Source organism: Phascolarctos cinereus, unplaced genomic scaffold (assembly GCF_003287225.1).
Source record: "Phascolarctos cinereus isolate Bilbo 61053 unplaced genomic scaffold, phaCin_HiC Scaffold_5;HRSCAF=322, whole genome shotgun sequence".
NCBI classification, from domain to species: Eukaryota; Metazoa; Chordata; class Mammalia; order Diprotodontia; family Phascolarctidae; genus Phascolarctos; species Phascolarctos cinereus.
The window spans coordinates 453,717,136-453,737,509 of NW_027555958.1; the positions used below are offsets into that span (position 1 = coordinate 453,717,136).

At 50.8% G+C, this 20,374-nt stretch overlaps 1 protein-coding gene across 1 annotated transcript in view; it reads left to right on the forward strand.

The window, feature by feature from the left end:
* Positions 1-20,374, forward strand: part of PODN (podocan) — a 46,845-nt gene that overhangs the window by 18,222 nt on the left and 8,249 nt on the right. Inside the window, exons 3-8 of the mRNA XM_020987798.2 lie at positions 3,713-3,806; positions 7,214-7,278; positions 8,882-8,991; positions 12,102-12,258; positions 13,689-13,804; positions 17,579-18,236. Coding sequence (XP_020843457.1) covers positions 3,713-3,806; positions 7,214-7,278; positions 8,882-8,991; positions 12,102-12,258; positions 13,689-13,804; positions 17,579-18,236 — 1,200 coding nt within the window. The remainder of the gene's footprint in view (positions 1-3,712; positions 3,807-7,213; positions 7,279-8,881; positions 8,992-12,101; positions 12,259-13,688; positions 13,805-17,578; positions 18,237-20,374) is intronic.

Consider the following 20,374-nt stretch of genomic DNA (forward strand, 5'->3'; position numbering starts at 1 on the left):
ATTTGTGTGTATGTGTCTATGTATGTATGTATGTATATATCTATACATCAATATATCCTTTGGGGACAGGGAGGAAGGGGGGAAAAGAACAAGAGAACAAAAGAAAACTTACAAGGAAGCAAAAAAGAAAAGACGGACAGCTCTCAACACAGTATGTAGTATTTATTATACAGCCTTTCTTGAAATGAAAATTTATTGCTGTATATTTCGAATCCTCTCTTAGGTTCTGCTGTTTTTTAATTTTGTGTTTAAGTTTCAATATTTAAGTTTATAATATGTTTCTTTTTCTTTTCTTATTGTGTATTTAAGTCTAAAATAAAAAGAAAAGAAAATGCCAATCCCAGTGCTATTTTCCCTTCGGAAGTATTAAATCATTTCTATTCCAGTGCCTGGCACATAGTAGGTGTTTAATACATGCTAAATGATTGATTCCTATTGAAAATATGTATTAAGTGTAACATTTTGGGGTGTTAAATTATAATTTATACTTTTAATTTTATATTCTTGTAGAATTTCTTGTTATTTTTATTAATGTGTTTTGACATTTCCTTAACCTCTCTCCCTTTATGTGGGAGAAGTAAGGTAGAGGATTCATAGTCCAGAGGAGCTGGAAGGCATCTCCTTCCCTGAAAGGTCCCCCAAGCCCTCCACCATGGACTTGGCAAGTGGTCAGGTGACTTCTGCTTGACAGTCTCCTAGGAGAAAGACAGCTTCTTCCTCTTTGGGACAACTCCAGTTCTTAGAAGGTTTTTCCAGATAAACCTAAGTTTCTCTAAATTCATAATGTCCCCCTTTGCTCTCAGTTTGCCCTCTGGGACTAAACAGGACAGATCTTACCCCTCTCTGTACCACAGTCCTGGAGAAGTTTAGCGCTGGACCTCACCTGCCCCGGGAGTCTTCTCCAGCTCACCAGGCCCACGTCCTTGAACTGATTCTCATACGTCAAGGACTTGAGACCCTTCCTCATTCTGGTTGCCTCCTTCTGGAAATTCTGCAGCCTATTCTGGGCACCCAAAACTCAATGCCCTCCTCCAGGTGCACTCTGACCAGGAGGAGTGCAGAGGGACCATTCCCTCTTTCTTCCTGGAAGTGTGGCTCCCTTATTGCTGCTGCCTCAGAGCTTATCAGAGCTTATCGGCTTGTCTGACTGGCCCATCACATGACTGACTCACAGCAAGCTTGTCGTTTAATGAAACCCAATATTTTTTCCGGACAAACTGCTTCCTAGCTCTGCCTCTCCTATTTTGTATTTGTGAAGTTGGTCATTTGAATCCAAGTGTAAAACTATATTTATTCTTACTAAATTTCTTTTTTTTTAAAGTTTTTTTAGGGTGAGGCAGTTGGGGGTAAGTCACGCAGCTAGTAAGTGTCAAGTGTCTGATGCCACATTGGAACTCAGGACCTCCTGACGCCAGGCCTGGTGCTCTACCCACTGCACCGCTCAGCTGCCCCAACCCCTGATCTCTTTTCCAGGCGGTCACTAGTCATCACTTTAATAATCCATTGTAGCATTTCCCAGGAATCTCAGTCAAGCTCACCTGCCTACAGTTTGATTTGATTGACTGGAGAGGGGCAAATGTCCCAATTATTGTGAAAGGGAAGGCCGTCCCATCTGCCCATTCTTTCAGACCCCACTGATGTTGTGCATCTGGGCCAAATGACTTTTGAATTCATGAGGAGCTGCTCACTACTTCTTCCCATCTCCTAACTTATTATGGGCATCAGCTCCTGGTCGATCATTTCAGTTCTGTCATTTCCTATTAGAGGACCTTCTCTTTGGCAGAGGAAAAAAAAAACAAATTAAGAGTTGAATGGCAATGCCATCTCCCTGTTGTCAGTTATTATCCCATACGTCCCAAGCATTGGGAATCCATTCTTAGAGCCTCTTCTTTCCTTCAGGTTCACTTCAAACTCCCATTTTTGGTTGAATTTAGCTTTCCTCGACATCTTCCACTCATTCTGAGCTTTATCATGTCTGACTGTTCTTGTGGTAATAAAAGTGCTCGTATATTCATCTTCACCCACACGTCCCATCAGTTGCTACATTTTCTTTTCTAAAAATTACTTTTATTTTCATGATCACATTTTCAACCTCCCCTTTCTTCTCTCCCCCCACCCAGCCCACTGAGAAAGCAAGAAAAACAACCGCTGTTACAGACGTGTACAGCGAGGCCCTGATTAATGCAGATATTGAGTCCCATGAAGCAGTTGCATGTATTCAAATTCACACTATTCAAAGTTATAATTAGGTAAATTTGATAATTGTTTTAGTCCAATAGAAATATGCCATGCATATTCAAATACTGTGACCATTTCAGGTGATTCATTATTCGCACTCATCAGAACAAATTCCCACCTTGGCCACGTCCCCCCCAAAGAGCCTCTGCACTTAGAAACCATCGGGAGGGAGGGTAGCATGGTTCCTCATTAGTCTTCTAGAATTGTGGTTGGTCATTGTGTATATACTGGAGCAGAGTACAAGCTCCCTGAGAGCAGGGCAGGGCCTGTTTCACTTTCATCTTGGTGTCCTCACCCCTAACACAAGGCCTGGTACATGCTAAATGCTTCTAACATGCTCAGTGCCTTACTGCTCCTGTTATCTGCCCTCGGTTCCATCTTTTCTATGTGTCTTTTCACATAGAAGTCAGTGCTGAGTTCCCTGGGCCTGATTGCCTTAGACAACTCCTGATTTTCCTTTCTCTTCCCATTGTCACCCTTTGTGCCTTCAGAACCTCATTCTTGGTTAACTGCGTTCCTTCCTCCAGACTCTGCCCCTAGAGTGGGCCAGCTCTTGGGGGGGGGGTGTCAGACTCGGCCTCGTTTTCTCATCCTCCATCACGAGAGCTGGGAGGAGGTGACTCCTATCTTCCCTCCCCACCAGGGTTCCCATCATTCCCATGCAGCAACCAGGGCTCACCTGTTAGCCAGAATCAGACCCGGCAAGGAATTTCTTCCATTGGTTCTGCCACTTTTGAAAGGCAAAATGATCTTTAATGCAGATCTTGAAGTTCTGAGCTGCTGCTATTTTGGGGGGTGGGGTGGGGAGGGGGAGACAGAGAAAGAAGAAAGAGAGAGAGGAGGAGGGAGGACAGAAAAAGAAAGGGAAGGAAGAGAGAGGAAGAGAGAAAGAGAAAGGGAGAGAAGGAAGGGAGAAGGAGGGAGGAAAGAAGAGACAGAGAAGAGAGACAGAAAAAGAAAGAGAATGAAAGTGGAAGAAGGGAGAGGGAGGAAAGGAGAGAGTGAGAGGAGAGAGAGAGAGAGAGAGAGAGAGGGAGAGAAAGAGAGAGGAGAGTGAGAGAGAGAGAGAGAGAGAGAGAGAGAGAGAGAGAGAGAGAGAGAGAGAGAGAGAGAGAGGAGTCTGGATACTTGGGCTTCTTCGCCATTGCTGTGTGATGCCTGTACCTGTGGTGCCAGGCTGGTGATCTGTTTCCTAAGCTCCTTCTCTATTCGGTCTCTGTGTCCAGGGCACTCTCTGGGATGCCCCCATCATCTGGCTTTCTGCTGGCTTCTCGCCCCCCACCACCTCAGTGCCACTGATGGTTCCTGTCACTGTATTTCAAGCCCCAAAGTCCTGTCACTGAGTTGCTGTGGGAAACTCTGGCCTAGTCCAGCTCTCTTTTTACTGAGGAGAGAAACTGAGGCTCAGAGAAGGGAAAGCCTTGGAGATCTTCATCCTGTTGACGATTAACATTGCCCATGTCCCCTCCCACAGAATAACCAGTTGGAGAAAATCTACCCTGATGAGCTTTCACGACTCCACAGGCTAGAGACCCTCAACCTTCAGAATAACCGGCTGACGTCCCGAGGTGAGCAGGCCCCCGGCAGGGAGAGGGTGAGGCAGACCTCCAGGAAGTGTGGGATGCGGAGCATTGAAGGGATCAGGGGGTGAGCCTTGGTTGTCGGGGAGGCCCCTACCTGTGGCTAGCCCTGGGTGTTTGGGAGTGTCTACACCAGTCCAGGGCAAGGGAGGGCTGGTCTTCCAGGGTTGGGAGGATAGTGGGGAGGTAGGCACTCAGCAGGTATGACAATGAAATCTCCTTTGGAGATTCCTAATGTGCTTCTTCTCCCTCCAGCCCTGAGAAGGAGAAAGGAACAGGTAGAATCCCAGAGTGTCCGAATGAGAGGCCCCTCGGAATCTCCAGTGTTCATCCAAGCTGGGCTGGAATCTCTCTAGTGACGGGGAGCTACTGCCTCCCAGGGCAGGCCCTCTCACTCTTAGTTCTCACGCTGACCTGAACTCTGTCTCCCTCTTCTCCCTCACTCCACACCTCCTTTTTCCCAAGCGAAACGTGCCAGGCCACATATGACACAGACTCTTAATTTGTCAATGGCTTTCCTCAAATGGGATGCCCAGAACTGAGCCCAGGACTCCAGGATGGAGGCTGGCCAGGGCACAGGACGGTGGAACCATTACCTTCCTATTCTTGGACGTTGGCCCTTTCTCAATGAGTCGTCTTGACTGCCGCATCATACTCGAGATTCGTATTGAGCTGGCAGCCCACTCAGACCCCCAGATCTTCTTCTAACCACAGTCTGGCCAGGTCGCTGCTCTCTGTGAAGTAGATTTTTTTGAGCCTTGGTGGAACCTTTTACCTTTATCCCTATTGAATTGGTTTCTGCCCTCTTCAGGTGCCACCTCCAACTCAGCTTAAGGCCAGGATGCTCCCAAAGGCAGTGATTCATCATGGTTACTGCCCTCCTCTCCCCCATCCCTCCAATCATTCATACAGAACAAGCTCCAAGGGAACCAGGGCAGGTCTCCTTGTTCCCATTTTACAGATGAGAAAATTGAGGCCCAGGTTGGGGAAGGGACTTGCCTAAAGTCACACAGTGAATTAGTGCCCTTCTACCCCTCCCTTTCCTTGCTGTCCTGCTTTAGCTATTTAAAGAGCTGAGAAGGCCACCAAAGAGGGAATTCCTTTAAGTTCAGGGTTCACAGAGACTGTCTGGTGCAGTTTAGAGGATCCAGGAGTCAGGGGATCCTGACCCCCCCCATGACCTTGGACAAGTCACTTCTGTCGAGGCCAGACAATCCGTAATGACTAAACCCCAGCTGAGTTCTTTCCTTTTAGGCCTGAAGCGAGGTGTCTCACTCCCAGGAATGCTGCCTGGAGCACAGGGGAGCAGGGGAGGATGAGGATTGTCCCAATGAATTATCACAGCCTCCCTGGGAGGGAGACAAGGCAGAGAGCTTTTTCAGCCCAGAGAGTCCTGATAACTGGCCTACTCTGAGACACACAACAAGTCAGTGGCCAAGCTGGGATTCGAACCCGTGTCTCTTAACTCCCAGCACAGTGCTTTTTGCATTAACTCATGGCTGTTTCCCCAGTATTTGATAAGAAACTTAAAAAATAAATCAGCCACAGAGACCCTGAACCTGTATAGTTATTCTGGTCACTAGCTGCAGGTAGGGTGGTCAAGTAGAAAGAATGCTGGAATTGGATTCAAGAGACCTGGGTTTGAATCCTCCCTGCCTCAGTATCTGCTAGCTGTGTGACTCTGGGCAGATCCTTTCACCTCTATGGGCCTGTTTTCTCATCTGTAAAATGGGTAGAATAATATTTGCAGTCTCTTACCTCAGAGGAGCATTGTAGACAAAAGATTCTGGAAATGCTTCAAGAACTTTAGGAATGTGAGTTGTTATTATATACAAGTTGTCAGAAAGAAGCTCAACAGGGCTTGGGGAGCAAAGGATGGGGTGATGGGATGGGGGGCTGTGTGCTAGACTAGAGGGCTCCCTGGGAACCTTCTGTGCTCTGGGGCTAAGGAAGCAGCTGAGGAGTCACGGGGATCCAGGACGTTTAGGGGCAGTCAGATGGAGAGAGCAGAGCTAACATGCCATCGATCAGACTGGCCTCATATGTTGTAGAAAGTGGAGACAGTGGAGGCAGAGAGGCCAGGGGAACTTCTCTCGGGTGGGGTTGGGAACTTTGAGTCCTAGCCTTGTCCTGTGTGTAGGGCTTTCCCTCAGTATCCTTGGGGATACTCAGGGGATCTGGGACTTATCCACGGTCATAGCCAGTGACTTAATGGCTGAGCCAGGGTACCTAGCTAGCTAGAGCGTTTATTATGTGCTTACAGTGCTCGAGGCACTGGGCTAAATGATGGTGATGGAAACGTAAGAAGCAAGGCAGTCCTTGCTCTGAAGGAGCTTACGTTATTAAAAGTACTTAATTAACAAGAATTAACAAGAATTTATTTCTCTCCCTTCCTTTTCCTCTTTTCACTAGAAAAAAAGATAAGCAAAACCTTTGAAACAAATATTTCTAGTTGAGAAAAACAAATCCCCACATTGCCCATGTCCAGGGATGTAGCAATCTTAAGTCTGTCGGCTCTCTCTGCATCTTATATCATTACCCTGGTCTTCGAGGTTAGTCATTGTGTTAATCAGAGCTCTCAGGTCTTTCAAAGTTGTGCTTTTATTACAATGTTGTTGTTATAGTATAAATTGTTTTCCTGGTTCTGCTCATCTCACTCTGTACCAGTTCACACAAGTCTTCTCAAGTTTCTCTGAAACCATCATTCTCTAATTGATGGGCACCCCCTCAGGTCCAGGTCTTTGCCACTTCAAAAAGGAGCTTCTATAGATACTTTTGTACGTATAGGTGCTTTTCCTCTTTTTGGGGGGGTATGGGCCTAGTAGTGGGATTGATGGGCAAAGGGAGTTCCAAGTTGCTTTCTAGAATGGCTGGGCCAGTTCACAGGGAGCTTAGATTCTAATGAGGAAAAATACATAAGGGGGGACTGGAGAAGGTGGGTGGGTAGGGATGGTGGCCAGAGAGCAGGAATCATGGGGTGGAGATGGCCTGAAAGTAAGCTGGAAGCTTGGACCAGGGCACGATAATGGGAAAACTCACCTGTTGGAGGCTAGGGTGGTTCCTGGGATGGAGTCCAAGTTTCAGGTGGGAATATTAGGTAGAGTGGAGGTGCCATGGTTCAGAGATGGTTTGACAGTGATTTGAACCCAGATCTTGTGACCTCCAGACCAGAACTCTTACCAGGCTGCCTGTGGCTCTGATCCTTGTAACTCTAAGAGCTGCTGAGACTGGAAAAATAGCAGGAGGTAACGATGCTGGACAGCTTGAGTGGGACCACATAGTGCAGGACCCTGAATGCCAGGCTAAGACCCCAGGGGGCGTTGCGCTTAGCTCTCTAGCCCTGAGCATTCTCCTCTGTCCAAGGTACTGACCTGCCTTCATCCTTTCATTTGAAGGGCTCCCAGAGGAAGCCTTTAAGCAGCTGACAAACCTGAATTACCTGTATCTGGCTAACAATAAGGTAGGCTGGGGTGTGTGATCTGGGTGGGGGGAGGCAGAGGGGTAAAGATACCTGGCTCAGGCAGATTCTTAGAGTGCCTGATTTCCTTCCAGGCCACAAAGCTCGGAGAGGGGGTAGTGCATGGCCAAGAGCTCCTCCCTGAGCAGACAGAAGAAAGGCTGGTACTTGGCTGTCGACAGGCCCGAGTTAGAATCTAGCACTTCATTAACCACAAAATTTTGTGGGGGCTGCTGGGGTCCAGAGGCTGCCTGGAGCTCACATTGTCCCAGCTGGTTGGAAAGAATAGTTTCTTCCCTCAAGGTTAAGGTTGGAAGAAGTGACCTCTGAGAACCTTTCAAATCTGAGTCTATTTTGGAGGGAATTCTGGGAAGGACCCTTACTAGGAGCATGACGGGCAGGAGCTTGCCTTCTGTCATTTTTTAGTAGAGGGGGTAGAAAAAGGAGCAATGGCCTAAGTCCCTGGGGGCCCTACCCCAAAGCTTGACAGTTTGAATGGATCTTCATGGAGAGTGTGTGTGTGCGGGGACAAGTCCTAGCCTCTCTCCGGGCCTCAGTTTCTTCCTCTATAAAGTGAGAAATAAAGTAGGCTCTAGGAGCTCCCAGGTCCCTTCTAGCTCTGCCAGACTCTACTCTGTGCTCCTTCCATATCTTGGGGGGAACCATCCCTCTGCACATTTCTGGTCTGGCACTGTCCCTGGAGTCTCTCCTTTGGCCTTTTGGGACCTCAGGGACATCAGTATAGCCTCCCTTCCTCTTGCTGAATCATAGTCCTTTCTTTTCCAGTCATACTTGCCTCCGAGGCCATCCGATCACACACTCATATGTGTGTGTGTGTATACATATATAAATATGTGTGTATGCATGTATAAACACATCCCATTAGACTGTGAGCTCTTTGAGGGCAGGGATGATTTTTTGCCTTTTATTGTATCCCCAGCCCTGGCACAGAACAGGTGGTAAGTAGATGCTTGGCGGTCAATTGATTGGGAATTCAGCTATGTAAAGTCGCTTGGTTTAGGCTAACACTAGAAGGGTTAGCCTAATGAAGGCTGGAGTCTCTAGAGGATGTTGCAAGGAGGAGGAAGGGCTTGGGGGCAGTGGGGACAATGAGCCTGGATGTGTGGGAGTGGTTTGGGGAGGATCTCGCTTCCCTAGAGCCTGTTACAAAACTCAAGGGCAGGGTCAAGGGTCATGAAGTTGTTTCATTGAGAAGTGAAGGCCAATCAATCCCTTCCTCAGAGGGGAAGCCAAGAACTTTCAAAGGAGTAGGCTTGGAAATCAATTCCTCCCTGTCCAGCCCTGGGAAGGCATTTCAGAGCCAGCTGGCATCCACGTCTGTCCCTGGTGCCAAGCAGGAAGTAATCCAGCCAGCGGGACTGGGGGAAGGCTCGGTGCCGCCGTTGGCCTGTCTGTCTTCTCATCCATCTAGCTATCTGTCCATTCATCTACATGTCCACTTGTCCACTGCTTGTTTGCCTTTCTATTTGCTCATGCGCTGGTTTGCGTGTCCCTTAGACACTGCCATCTGTCCATCCATCATCACTCATCTCCATCTCCATCTGATCTTCTCCCCACCCCCACCCCAATCCTGCCCCCTTTCCAGCTAACTCTGGCTCCAAGGTTCCTGCCGAGTGCCCTGGTCAGTGCTGACTTCGCTGCCAACTTCCTTACCAAGATCTACGGGCTCACCTTCGGCCAGAAGCCAAATTTGAGGTCAGAGGTCAGAGTGGAGCAGGGTCGTGGCAGCGATGGTGGGTGCAGTGGGTTGATTGGATTGGTGAGCACCTTATGTATGGCATGATGGGGTGGGGGTGGGGGAAGGATGTAGCTCAGAGGAGTCCCGGGCTGGATCCACCTCCATTTGATGGGAGTGTGTGGCTTAGCATGGCCTCTGGCACTCAGTAAGTGCTTAGTAATGCTCATTGAGTGAGTGACTGACTGACCAACCACTTTTTCAACCTGGTGAGTCAGGGGAGGGAGAAAGGGAAGGGGGTGTAGTATGCTAGTTGGTTTTCTTCCCTTGGGAAAATATGAGACAGGAAGAGAGCCAACATGAAAGTTAGGAGAGTTAAATTAACTCTCTCCCCTGCCCCACTGTGTGACCCTGGACCCATCACCTCCCCTTTCTGTGCCTCAGTTTCACATCCTCGTAAGATCTTAGATTTAGAGCTGAAAGGGGCCCCTGAAAGGGGACAGAATGCTGATTTCCTGATGGGTGCTCTTTACCAATCCATTGCTATTGCCTCTTCCAAGATGGTGGGTTGGGGGAGATGCTGGCTGTCCTTAGGAGGGGAGCCGAGTCTCCCAGAGGCCAGTGCTGAGCAGGGGTTCTTTGGGGGTCGGACCCCTGCTGCCCTTCTTCCTCCCTCTGGGAAAGCACAAGCAGAACATGCCGTCCTTAACACGAGTATGCCAAATACCTATTGGCTGATTGCTGCTCCCTCCCAGACCCCTGGCCTGTCCCTGCTCGGTATCAGGGGGTAAAGAGCCCTGGAGGACTTGGGTTCTAATTCTTACTATTAGCTCGGGCTTTGGACACATCCCTTTCCTTCCTCTGCTCCAGGCCTCCCTGGGAATGATCTCCAATAATTCCCATGCCTGCCCTCAAGACGCCCTGGTGCTGCTGCAAGGGGGCCAGTTCTGAGGAGGCAGTGACTTGTCCAAAGTCACACAGACAGTCAGTTTCCGAGCCAGGATTTAAACCCAGGCCTCTTTCTCCTGTTCCAGCCTCAGCTCCCTGGTGCCAGGTCACTGTGACACTGGGAATTTCTTCTCTCAGTGACTCCCACTTTTCTCCCTCTCCTGACACTTCCCATGGGGAGGGGAGGCTGGGCTTGAGGATGGGAGGAGCTGACCCTGTGGAATTTCCTGTACCTCCTTCATATCCCAGCTCACAAAGCTGATCCTGGGGCACCTGGCGGGGCCCAGAGGCAGAAGGGGATCAGCCTGTCTGCAGATGGGACCGTCTGTGTGCAGAGCAAAGCTTCTGGGATTCTGGGCTTAACGACCAAGAATGTGAATTAACCCCCCCCCAAAACCCCGGCCCTTCTTATATTGACAGGTAGTCCCAGAACATAGACCTGAAGCAGGGGCCCAAATCCCCAGGTCCCCTTCAATGAATTCAAAAGCCAGGGAGACTGGCTTATTAGCTTGACGACTTTTGCACTCAATAAAAACACTTTGGTTTTTTAAAGGCATTTCCTAAATCATTTTGACTGTTCATATTCAGTTTTGGAAGAAGGCCTCTCTCTGTACATATCTGTTTCTGTCTGTGTCTCTGTGTGTGTGTCTCTTACACACTCAGATTCTCACCCACTCACCCTCACACTCAGCCAATTGCACAGCCTTACTACCCATCAACATTGTCCTTTGTGCTCACATCCTGACACTTGTTCACTCACACTCAAATTCACTTGCAGTCAGACATACGTTTGGCCTCACACACACTTATACACACATGCACACATGCACGTACATGCAGTCACCCTGCCCTAAACCTAAAGTGATAAACCAGCTGCAATCGCCCCACATAGATTTGTTCTCCAGCAGCGTCTGTGCCCAGCCATCAGTGTGGCACAGCAGGGAGAATCCTGAGCTGGGAGTCAGACGGCCTGGGTCTTAGAAAAGCCACCACTCTCTTCTGGGCCTCAGTTTCTCCATCTGTAAAACAAGGGAAATGGCCCCTTCCAGCTATAATACTTAGTGATCTTACTCGTTTTCTGTTCAGCGTAACCTCTGGGTAACAGAGAATTGTAGAGCAACACGGCTTGGCACTTCAGGCCAAGACTAGGTCTATTGCCCAAGGACAATATTTGTAAAGTGCTTGGTATCTAGCAGGCACTTAATAAATGCTTGTTCCTTGCACCCATCCCTCCCCCAAGGATCATTTAAGCCTAGCTAAGTACGGAGAAGCTTATGTCTGGAAGCTGAGAGGGTGGCATCAGTGCTGGGGGACAGAGAGAAGAGGAGAGGGGAGGAGCACCCCACCCTACCCTGAAGGGACCCCAGCTCTCATAGATGCCCATACACTTGTGCCTGCACACACCCATGTACATGTTTTATATGTGTATATGGATTTTGTGGATGTGAGTGTCAATGAACTTGACTTCTCCCTATGGCAATGCTTCGGGGTTCTGGGCTTTCAGTAGGGTGGAGATTCCCTCCTACCCAAAGAAGGAAGAATGATGGAACTCAGAGATGACAGGGACCTGGGGGCATCTCCTCCTGTCTTAACTGAGCAGGAATTCCCAACGTCCAACCCTGACGAGTGGGTGTCACCCTCCAGGACAGGGGAACCTTCTCCTCCCCTTCCCTGCAGCCCAGCCCATTAGGAGCACCTCTGACTGACTGGGAAAAGTGTTAACCCAACATCTCTTTCACATATGTGGCATTGAGCCCCCACACACACCTTCCCTCCTTTTCCCTCCACACAATAGTCTTTAGACATTCATTCATTCAATGTAGTCAGTCCTTTCATGCATTCATTCACACATACAACCCTTTGGTTACCAAGGACTGTGAATCCAAGTCTGTTTTCATTTATACTATGGGGGAGAAAGGGAAAGGAGGAGACATGGTCCCCACCCTTGATGACCTCCCAGTTGCCCCAAATGAGCAGATTGATGCAAGATGGTAGAGAGCCCTAAGGCCTAGAGGAGGGCTGGCCTGCTGGGAAGGGAAAGAGGAGGAGGGCTGGGATTTTTAAAGATGTGTTATTGTGTGGGAGGGCCATGGGTGGGCTGGGAATAAACTCTGTGTGTGGGGGGGGTTGGAGCTGTAGGCTAGACCCTCCCTCAGTGCAGCACAGTCCCTTGATCCCCCAGGTCTGTCTACCTTCACAATAACAAGCTGGCCGATGCCGGACTCCCAGACAACATGTTCAACGGCTCCCACAATGTGGAGGTCCTCATCATGTCTAGCAACTTCCTCAAGTATGTGCCCAAGAACCTGCCCCGGGCCTTGTACAAGCTGCACCTGAAGGTAAGGGAGACTGGGAGTGGCCTGGCCCTGGGGAGAGGGTTGCACCTGCTTACTGTGAAGGGAAAATGGTGGCAGAGAGCTCCGGGAGGCCTTCCTGGAGGAGATGGTGTCAGGAGCCTTCTGGGGGATACGAGAGGAGGAGCAAGTTAGAGAGGGGGAGCTCTCTGGAATGGCCTCAGCTTTTTAGTGAAATATGAGACAAAGTTCTCATCTGAGAGAGTGGGAGAAGAGGAGCCCTGGGAGGCTTGAGGGGAGATGGAAAGGTTTGGAAGAGTTGCTATTGTGAGTGGGATGATGAGTTAATTAGGGAGATGTAAAAGGATTAGGTGGATACAGGCCTAGTTAATTAAGGAGCCTTGTGGGCCATCAGCAGCTTCATGATTTTCCACCTTCATTTAGCAGCATGTGAACAGTAACGGCAGTAGATGGTAGGAGTGACCCAAGGCTGAGGCTCGGCAAGGCGAGATTAGTGAGACTACAAAGAAGAGGACAGTGTCCACTGGGACTGGTTCCCCAAGGGTTCAAAAGGAGATGGATAAAGGAGAGGAGAGTAAGCCAGTACAGGTCTGATGGCCTGGGAAAGACCTGGGGTAAGGAGGTCAAAGGATTGGAGCCCATGGTGTGGATGGAGAGCAGGGCCTAGGATTGCAGGGCAGAGGAAGAGTGCAATGACAACAGATTGCAGAGTTCATGGACATGGAGGTGGTGCCTTTGTGAGTGATGGTAAGATCTGGAGCATGGTGCATGTGTGCATTGCTGATGTAGGATGAGGAGGGGGTCATGGGAAATGAGCAGGCTGAGGAACTGTGAGGTTAAAGTGATTGAGGGGCTGCCACTATCTGGACTGAAGGCCCCCAGGATGAGCTAGCAGGAGCAGGGGATGAGAGAAGGGCTGTGAGCCAAGCACTGAACTCATTGAGGAAGGAAGGGCAGTGTCCTAGAGGTCTGGAGACAAGAGCCATCGGAATCTGGATTGGGTGGTCAATGTGGGTGGAGTGACCCTCGAAGGAGGAGAGATTACTGAGGGATGGAGGGAGAGGGTGAGCTTGGAAATGGCTGTGAGGAGTGGCCCCATCCTCATCCTGTGCGTGGGGGAGGGAGGAATGAGAGACGGGGCAGCCAGTGCTGGAAATGGAGGCCAGGAGGCTGCATCATCAGGAAGGAGTCAGGTTTCAGTGAAACCAGAAGATGAAAAGATCAAGAAAGGAAAAGGTTTAAGATGAAGGGAAGTTTGTTATCATGAAGCAGGCAGCTAGGTGGCTGAAAGCCTGGCCCTCCTGCCTCTTTCCTCCCCTTGGGACCCCCGCCCCCTCCCCAAGGCTTCCCTCCTCTCCTGCCTTGCTATGGTCTCCAAGGCTCCTGGGGCTCTGGAAGTCCCCTAGAACCAACCCTTCCCTTCATGCTGCCTTCCTACCCTCTCTCCTCCTCAGAATAACAAGTTGGAGAAGATCCCACCAGGAGCCTTCAGCGAGCTCACCAGCCTTCGGGAGCTCTACCTACAGAATAATTACCTGACCAATGAAGGCATGGACAATGAGACCTTCTGGTGAGCCTCCTCCTCCAGTCACAGGGGCAGAGCTTTAGAACTGGGAGGGACCTTAGGAGCCCTGGTAGCCAACCTCTGCTTTCACAGATGAGGAAACTGAGGCCTAGAGATGGGAAGGGATTTCCCCAGAGTCGGATGGGTAGTAAGTGGCTGAGCTGTGATTTGAACCCAGGTTTTTCTAGCTTTTGAGTTCAGCTTTCTATCTACTATACCACGCTCAGGGTCCCATCCACCTCCAGCCCCAAGATTGGCCAGGCTTATTCTCTCGACCCCCCAAGCCTGGTGCTTTCTTTCCCTCCAGGCCTGATGAGCCCATTTCTTGGGAAAGCCCATTGTTAAGGAAAGAGACATGAGCTTGAAGACTGAAGAGTAGGGCTTTTGGGAAACTGCTGCCCCTCTCCAGGCTTTGGCCATTAGTGGTGGTGCACATTTCCATCACCCTCCGTGCTTTACAAATGAGGCTTCCCATCAAGTGAGCTAATGTCTGGGTAGCACTTGGCAAGGGTTACAGCCCTATGGTGATTGTTGTTTACCAAATGCTTCCTGCATAATCTCTGTGGGAGGTAGCTAGTGTAAATATTATTACCCCATTTTACAGAGGTCGAAACTGAGGCTCAGTGGTGGCATGACTTACCTGTGCTCACACAGCTCATAGATGTCTCTTCTAAGCCCCCGTTTGTCAGAGACTCTCACTTCCTTGGCCTGCCCTGAGTTCCTGAGTCACTGTAGGGCCAGGTGGATGTGAGCCAAGGGCAGGAGAGGCGTCTGCCAGGCCAGCTGACCAATCTGTCCCTGCTTGCCATCCTCAGATGTCAGGTCAGGTCTGACTCACAGAAACGTGGTGGTTTCCATCAGGATTGGCAAAAGAACAATTATTATACACCTTCTAAGTAGGGGAATCCAAAGACGAAAATAAAACAGTGTTTGCTGTCAAGGAACTTCCGTTCCACTGAGGGAGATGGCATTGTCCATGGATATGTGTATGCCAGACCCATAGAGAACAGCCGTGAGGAAACCCTGGAGAGGAAGGTTAGCAGCTGGGGGACCAGATGAGGCCTCCTGCAGAAAGGTGGTTTTTGAGCTGAGTTGTGAAGGAAAGCAGGGATTCTAAGAGGTGGAGATGAGGAGGGCAAACTTTCTGGGCATGGTGTGGAGATGGCAGATTGTGGGTCACAGGTGAGGTCCAGGGGAGAGCAGGAAGCACATTGGGTCAGTCTCTAGGTTGAGCTGCTGTCAGAGAGAGGGCAGAGCAGGTGGCATCAGCAGCCTGACTGAGGATGGGCTTGGCGAGAGGCTGCCTCTTATCCTGGTCTGGACAGCAGCCACCCTACATGCACTCCAGAACACCCCTTAGAGAGTCGAGAAGGGGCTCAGACCAAATAACTTGCTGTATCCAGAAGAAGCCATGGGGGTTAGTATTACAGCTCTGAGTCTGGGAACTCCCCTGAAACTGAAAGAAACATTTAAATATGAAAAACCCAACAAGGCAAATGGGCAGACTCAGGGTTGGGGAGAGAAAAGGTTTTTTGCTGGTCCAACCCCTCATTGTAGCTTTAGATTGGGTCAAGATATTGGTCTGGGAGTCAGGAGACCTCGGTTCTAATCTAGGCTCTATGAGCCTAGGCAAGGAATTTAATCTTTCTGAAACCCAATTCATCCACCTATGAAATGAGGAGAGTAATTTTGGCCCTCCATGCCTCCTAGAGCTCTTCTGAGGAAAGTGGTTTTTAAGCCTTAAGCTGCTGTAGGTGATAGTAATGAGAATGGGTCCCTGGCTAGTGCTAATGTTCTATGTTTTCTTATTCTTTCCTTGTATGATCTGGGAGAACCCTATAGAAAGCAGAACCCCAGCACATAGGGAGCTATGGTCCAGCTGGGAACACAGGTCTTTCCCCAAGGTGCTATTTAGAGCCTATCCACCAAGTCTTGGAGTCAGGCATGAGCCGTGTGATATAAACTCAGCACTTGGAGTGTGGATTCAAGGCCTGGCTCTCCTACGCCACGTGTGATCCTGGGCAACATTTCCTCATTTATAAAATGGAAACCATGGTCTAATTCTCAGACAATTGTACACGACACGGGGTTGGAAGAATGTGAGCTGTTGTGATGATGATGCTGGCAGAAAGGGAGAAATCTGCCACCTCTAGCCTCCTGCCCCCTGCCTCAGCTGGAGGGAGTGTGGTCAGGGCCGGTTCTCTGAAGGCCTGGGGCAGGCGCCAAATCCCTGGCCTGCTGCTGACCTCTGGGTCTTGTGTTGGAGAGCTGGGGCCAGGGCCTGTCAGGCCATGCTGGGGCTCCCAGCCAGAAGACTCCCAGACGTTTCCAGTAACTCCCCTGTCCTCAGAGAAGTTGGCTGCAGACGGGGTTAGGCTTCTCGAACTCGGGAGAATTCTGGACTCTGTTGGCCCCTGGGGTGAGGAGGGGAGGAGAAGGCACGTGGACTGAACACAGTCTTTTCAGAAGAAAGTGGGATGAGGCAGAAGATAGGGGCAGTGAAGAGGGAATTGAGAGGTGGAGTGGCAGAGCAGAGGGAGATGCGAGGGGGTCCTTGGAAGGCCTGGGATTGAGGCCCGTCTCTGACACTTCCTGGCTGTGGGACTGAGGGCATGTCAAGACACTGCTTGACTTTGATTCCTGTTCTGTAAAACAGGATGATAATGCTGAGACTGCTCCTGGCCTCCCGGAGTTTAGTTCAATGAACGTTAAAGGGGCAGAGATGGGAAATGGTCTGTGGAGTTTGGGGGGTAGCAAGTGGTCTTGTCTGGTAGTAATCTAGAACATGGGAAGGGAGCGATATGAAATAAGTGTGCAAAGTTAGGCCGGCACCATAGGGTGGGTGGCTTTAAATGCCAGGCCAAGGAGGTGATATTTTAACCCAGAGGCAGCAGGGAGCTAGTCAGGAGTTTTGAGCTGGGGAGTGACATGGCCAAGCCTGGACCTTAGGCATATCTCTTTGACAGCTGTGCTGAAGGTGAATAGGACAGGGGAGAGACTGGAGGCAGGAAGGCCAGTTAAGACCAGATATTACAATAGCCTAGGGGTGAGATGAGAAGAGCCTGAGATGGGGTGGGGGCCTGAGTGAGTAGAGACAGGGAGGGAATGATTGAGAGAAGTCATGGAAGTGAATGGACAAAACTTGGCTAGACCAGAGAAGAGAGAGTCAGTGAAGGGGATATGTCCTTTTTGGCTTGCCTTGAGGGAGAGAAAGAAGACCGAGATTGTTTAGGGTTTGTGAATCCTGGAAAGATAGTGACATCCTACAGAGAAGCAGGAGAGTTGGAATAACAGGAGCATTTGGCGGATTTGGTGGGGCCCAGAATGAATTCGTTCTGGCACATTCTAGCATGTGGGATTGGAGCTGTCCAGCAGGCGGCTGGTGAGTCTGGGCTTCAGCTCAGGACAGAGGCTGGGGCTGGATGTAAAAACTCGGGGTCGTCTGTGCAGAGATTTTGAGATGACAAGCCTGAGGCCTTACTTAAGTGGTTAACCCTGGCCACAGAAGTGTAAGGATAAGGTTAATCACTGAGCTTGTGATTTCACTGATACAGAGAACTCCCAGGTGAGGAGAGTTTCTTTACCAATGCAGGTCACACCCTCTCTGCAATGTAGAGAGTTACCAAGAGCATTGAGAGAGGAAGGACTTGAACCCAGACTTTCCTGGCTCTAAGGCCAGCTTTTTATCTGTAGAGCTAATGCTGCTGATGTATAAGCGCTGGCTCGAATTTGGGTCTCGGCCCAGAGGTGTTTCAGTCTTACCTTCCCCTCTTTCTTCAGGAAGCTTTCCAGCCTGGAGTACCTCGACTTGTCCAGCAACAACTTGTCTGAGATCCCTGCAGGGCTGCCGCGTAACATTGTGCTTCTGCACCTGGAGAAGAACGCCATCCGGACGGTGGGTCCCGATGTACTGACCCAGATCCGCAATCTGGAGTACCTGCTGCTTCACAGCAACAAGCTTAAGGCCAAAGGAATCCACCCACTGGCCTTCCAGGGCCTGAAGAAACTTCATACCGTGCACCTGTACAACAACGTGCTGGAGCGCGTGCCCAGCGGGCTCCCCCGCCGGGTCAAGACCCTCATGATCCTACACAACCAGATCTCCGGGATCGCCCGCAACGACTTTGCCACCACCTACTTCCTGGAGGACCTCAATCTCAGCTACAACAAGATCACGAGCCCCCAGATCCACCGGGAGGCATTCCGCAAGCTGCGGCTGCTCAAGTCGCTGGACTTGTCGGGAAACCTCCTGCAGACGCTGCCGCTGGGACTCCCCAAGAACGTGCAGGTGCTCAAGCTGAAGAGCAACTACCTGGAGGCCATGGCCCGTGGGGCCCTGGCCGGCATGGCCCAGCTGAGGGAGCTCTACCTCACCAACAACAGGCTGAAGAGCCGGGCAGTGACCCCGCGCACCTGGGCCGACCTCAGCAGCCTCCAGGTAGGGCCCGGCGCCAGCCGCCCTCCAGCGCCCCTGGCCTGGGCACCACCGAAGGGGAGGTGCTGGGGCTGCAGCTGGAGGGCTGGGCGGGGGCTTGTGCGTGCACAGGGTCTGGGGTGTTAGAGCTGGGAGGAGCCTGGGACATCGACTAGGCCGACCTGTCCTCTTCCAGGTGGGGAGACTGAGGCCCACAGGGATCTGTGTGACTTGTTCCAAGAGCACACAGATGATAACTGGCCAAACCTGGCCAAACTGGGATTGGGAGCCTTTGTGTTTTTTTCACAGCATTTACTGCTCGTTGCCCAGCTTGGCTGGCCCTGTTTATAACCTGGGATTTATTAGAATACACAAGGGGATGGGGGGGGGGTCTGGGCATGTCCCCCCATCTAGTACCCTGTAACCACTCACCTCTTTCACCTTCTGCCTCCTAACATGTATTTATCCTATAAAATCTAGCATACACACTCGTATCATGAAGAGGTCAGGTACATCAGGCACACAATGTGTACAGTTTTGTACAGACATGGGGATGGGGTCAGGGTTAGCAAACAGGAATCTCTGGGTTTAAGTTCTCCTTGTGATTCATACTAACTGTGAGCCTGGGCAAGTCACTTAACCTCAGTAGCTGAGGCAGCTCTCTGAGGATGTCAGTTAAAGAAGATCTGCTGACCTGTACTGGTGGAGGGAATCTGCATGTTGGTAGTTCTTTTCATGGATTAAATTATGGGCACAGACCCTCCTACCCTTACCACTGAAGAAGGAAAGAGACAGACAGATGAGTTCAAATCCTGCCTTGGACACTTATGAGATGTGTGACTACTCACAGCTACTAAGTATTCGTGTTGGGATTTGAACTCAGGTCTTCCTGACGCCAAGCCCCTAAAGCACCACCTGACTTCCTCATTTAGGACAGCAGTCCCCCCATTTGACAGTTCTTACAGAAAGTTGGGGTCCCTAGAAGGGTTCCTCCCCCATCTCATGGGATATGAACCAGGCCCTTCCTTCCTTCCTCCCTCCCTCCCTCCCTCCCTCCCTTCCTCCCTTCCTCCCTCCCTCCCTCCCTCCCTCCCTCCCTCCCTCCCTCCCTTCCTTCCTTCCTTCCTTCCTTCCTTCCTTCCTTCCTTCCTTCCTTCCTTCCTTCCTTCCTTCCTTCCTTCCTTCCTTCCTTCCTTCCTTCCTTCCTTCCTTCCTTCCTCTTCCATTGCTTCTGCTTCCTCCTGCTCAAGTGCAGGGGAGACTCCCTGTGTCCTTTAGAGCCCCTCCTTCTCACTCTGGTTCTGTGGTTCTGCTGTCCTTGGTTTCCCCTTGGCCCCGCCCTGTACTGATGCTGGGGATACAAAGAAAAGGCAAAAACATGGCCTGTGCCCTCGAGGAGTGGGCATTGGGCAGCCCGAGGGGGAGACAACAGGTTAGTGACAAGAGAGATTCAGAGATGAAGAAGACCAATCCAGGGGGAAGGCGCCAGCAGTGGGGGCCCAAGAGAGGCCTCCCGCAGGAGGTGGGATCCCAGCTGGATCACATTGGAGTGAAACCAATTCATCCACCCAATAAACATCGAGGAAGGGCCCTTAGGGGCCGTTTGGTTCAATCTGATCGATTTTTTACAGGTGGGAAAAGGGAGGGAAATGCCCCCCAGATGGGCAGTCGAGCCTTGTCTCCAGGTCTCCTGTATTCAGGGCTCTTCCCACAGCCATATCTGCCCAGAGTTGGCCCCGTGTCCCTGAATGCTGCTGAGCCATCCTCTTCCCTTTGGCCAAGGGGGCGTGGGGGGGGGCAGGGGGAGGCAGAGGTACAGCTGCCTGGGGCCCCTCCTGGAGTACCCGGTGAAGATCGGGTGGCTGGAGGGATTCGTCTCCAGAACAGTCTCTGGGGTGCTTGCCAGACCAGCTGGGGGGGAGTTAGTAATGCAGCTGGTCCGAGCTTTTCCTTTCTCTCCTGATTTCTGCTCCGGGGGGTGTGGGGACAGGCGGGGCTGACCCTGAGTGCCGGGCTGCGGCCTCCTACCCACCTCCCCGGGCTGACCCTGAGCTACACGGAGGCGGGGCAGGGAGGAGCCTCCCACTGGAATCTAAGCTTCTTGAGGGCAGGGTGCCTGGTCTTCACTTTCATCTCTGCACCCCCAGTGCCTAGCACTGTGC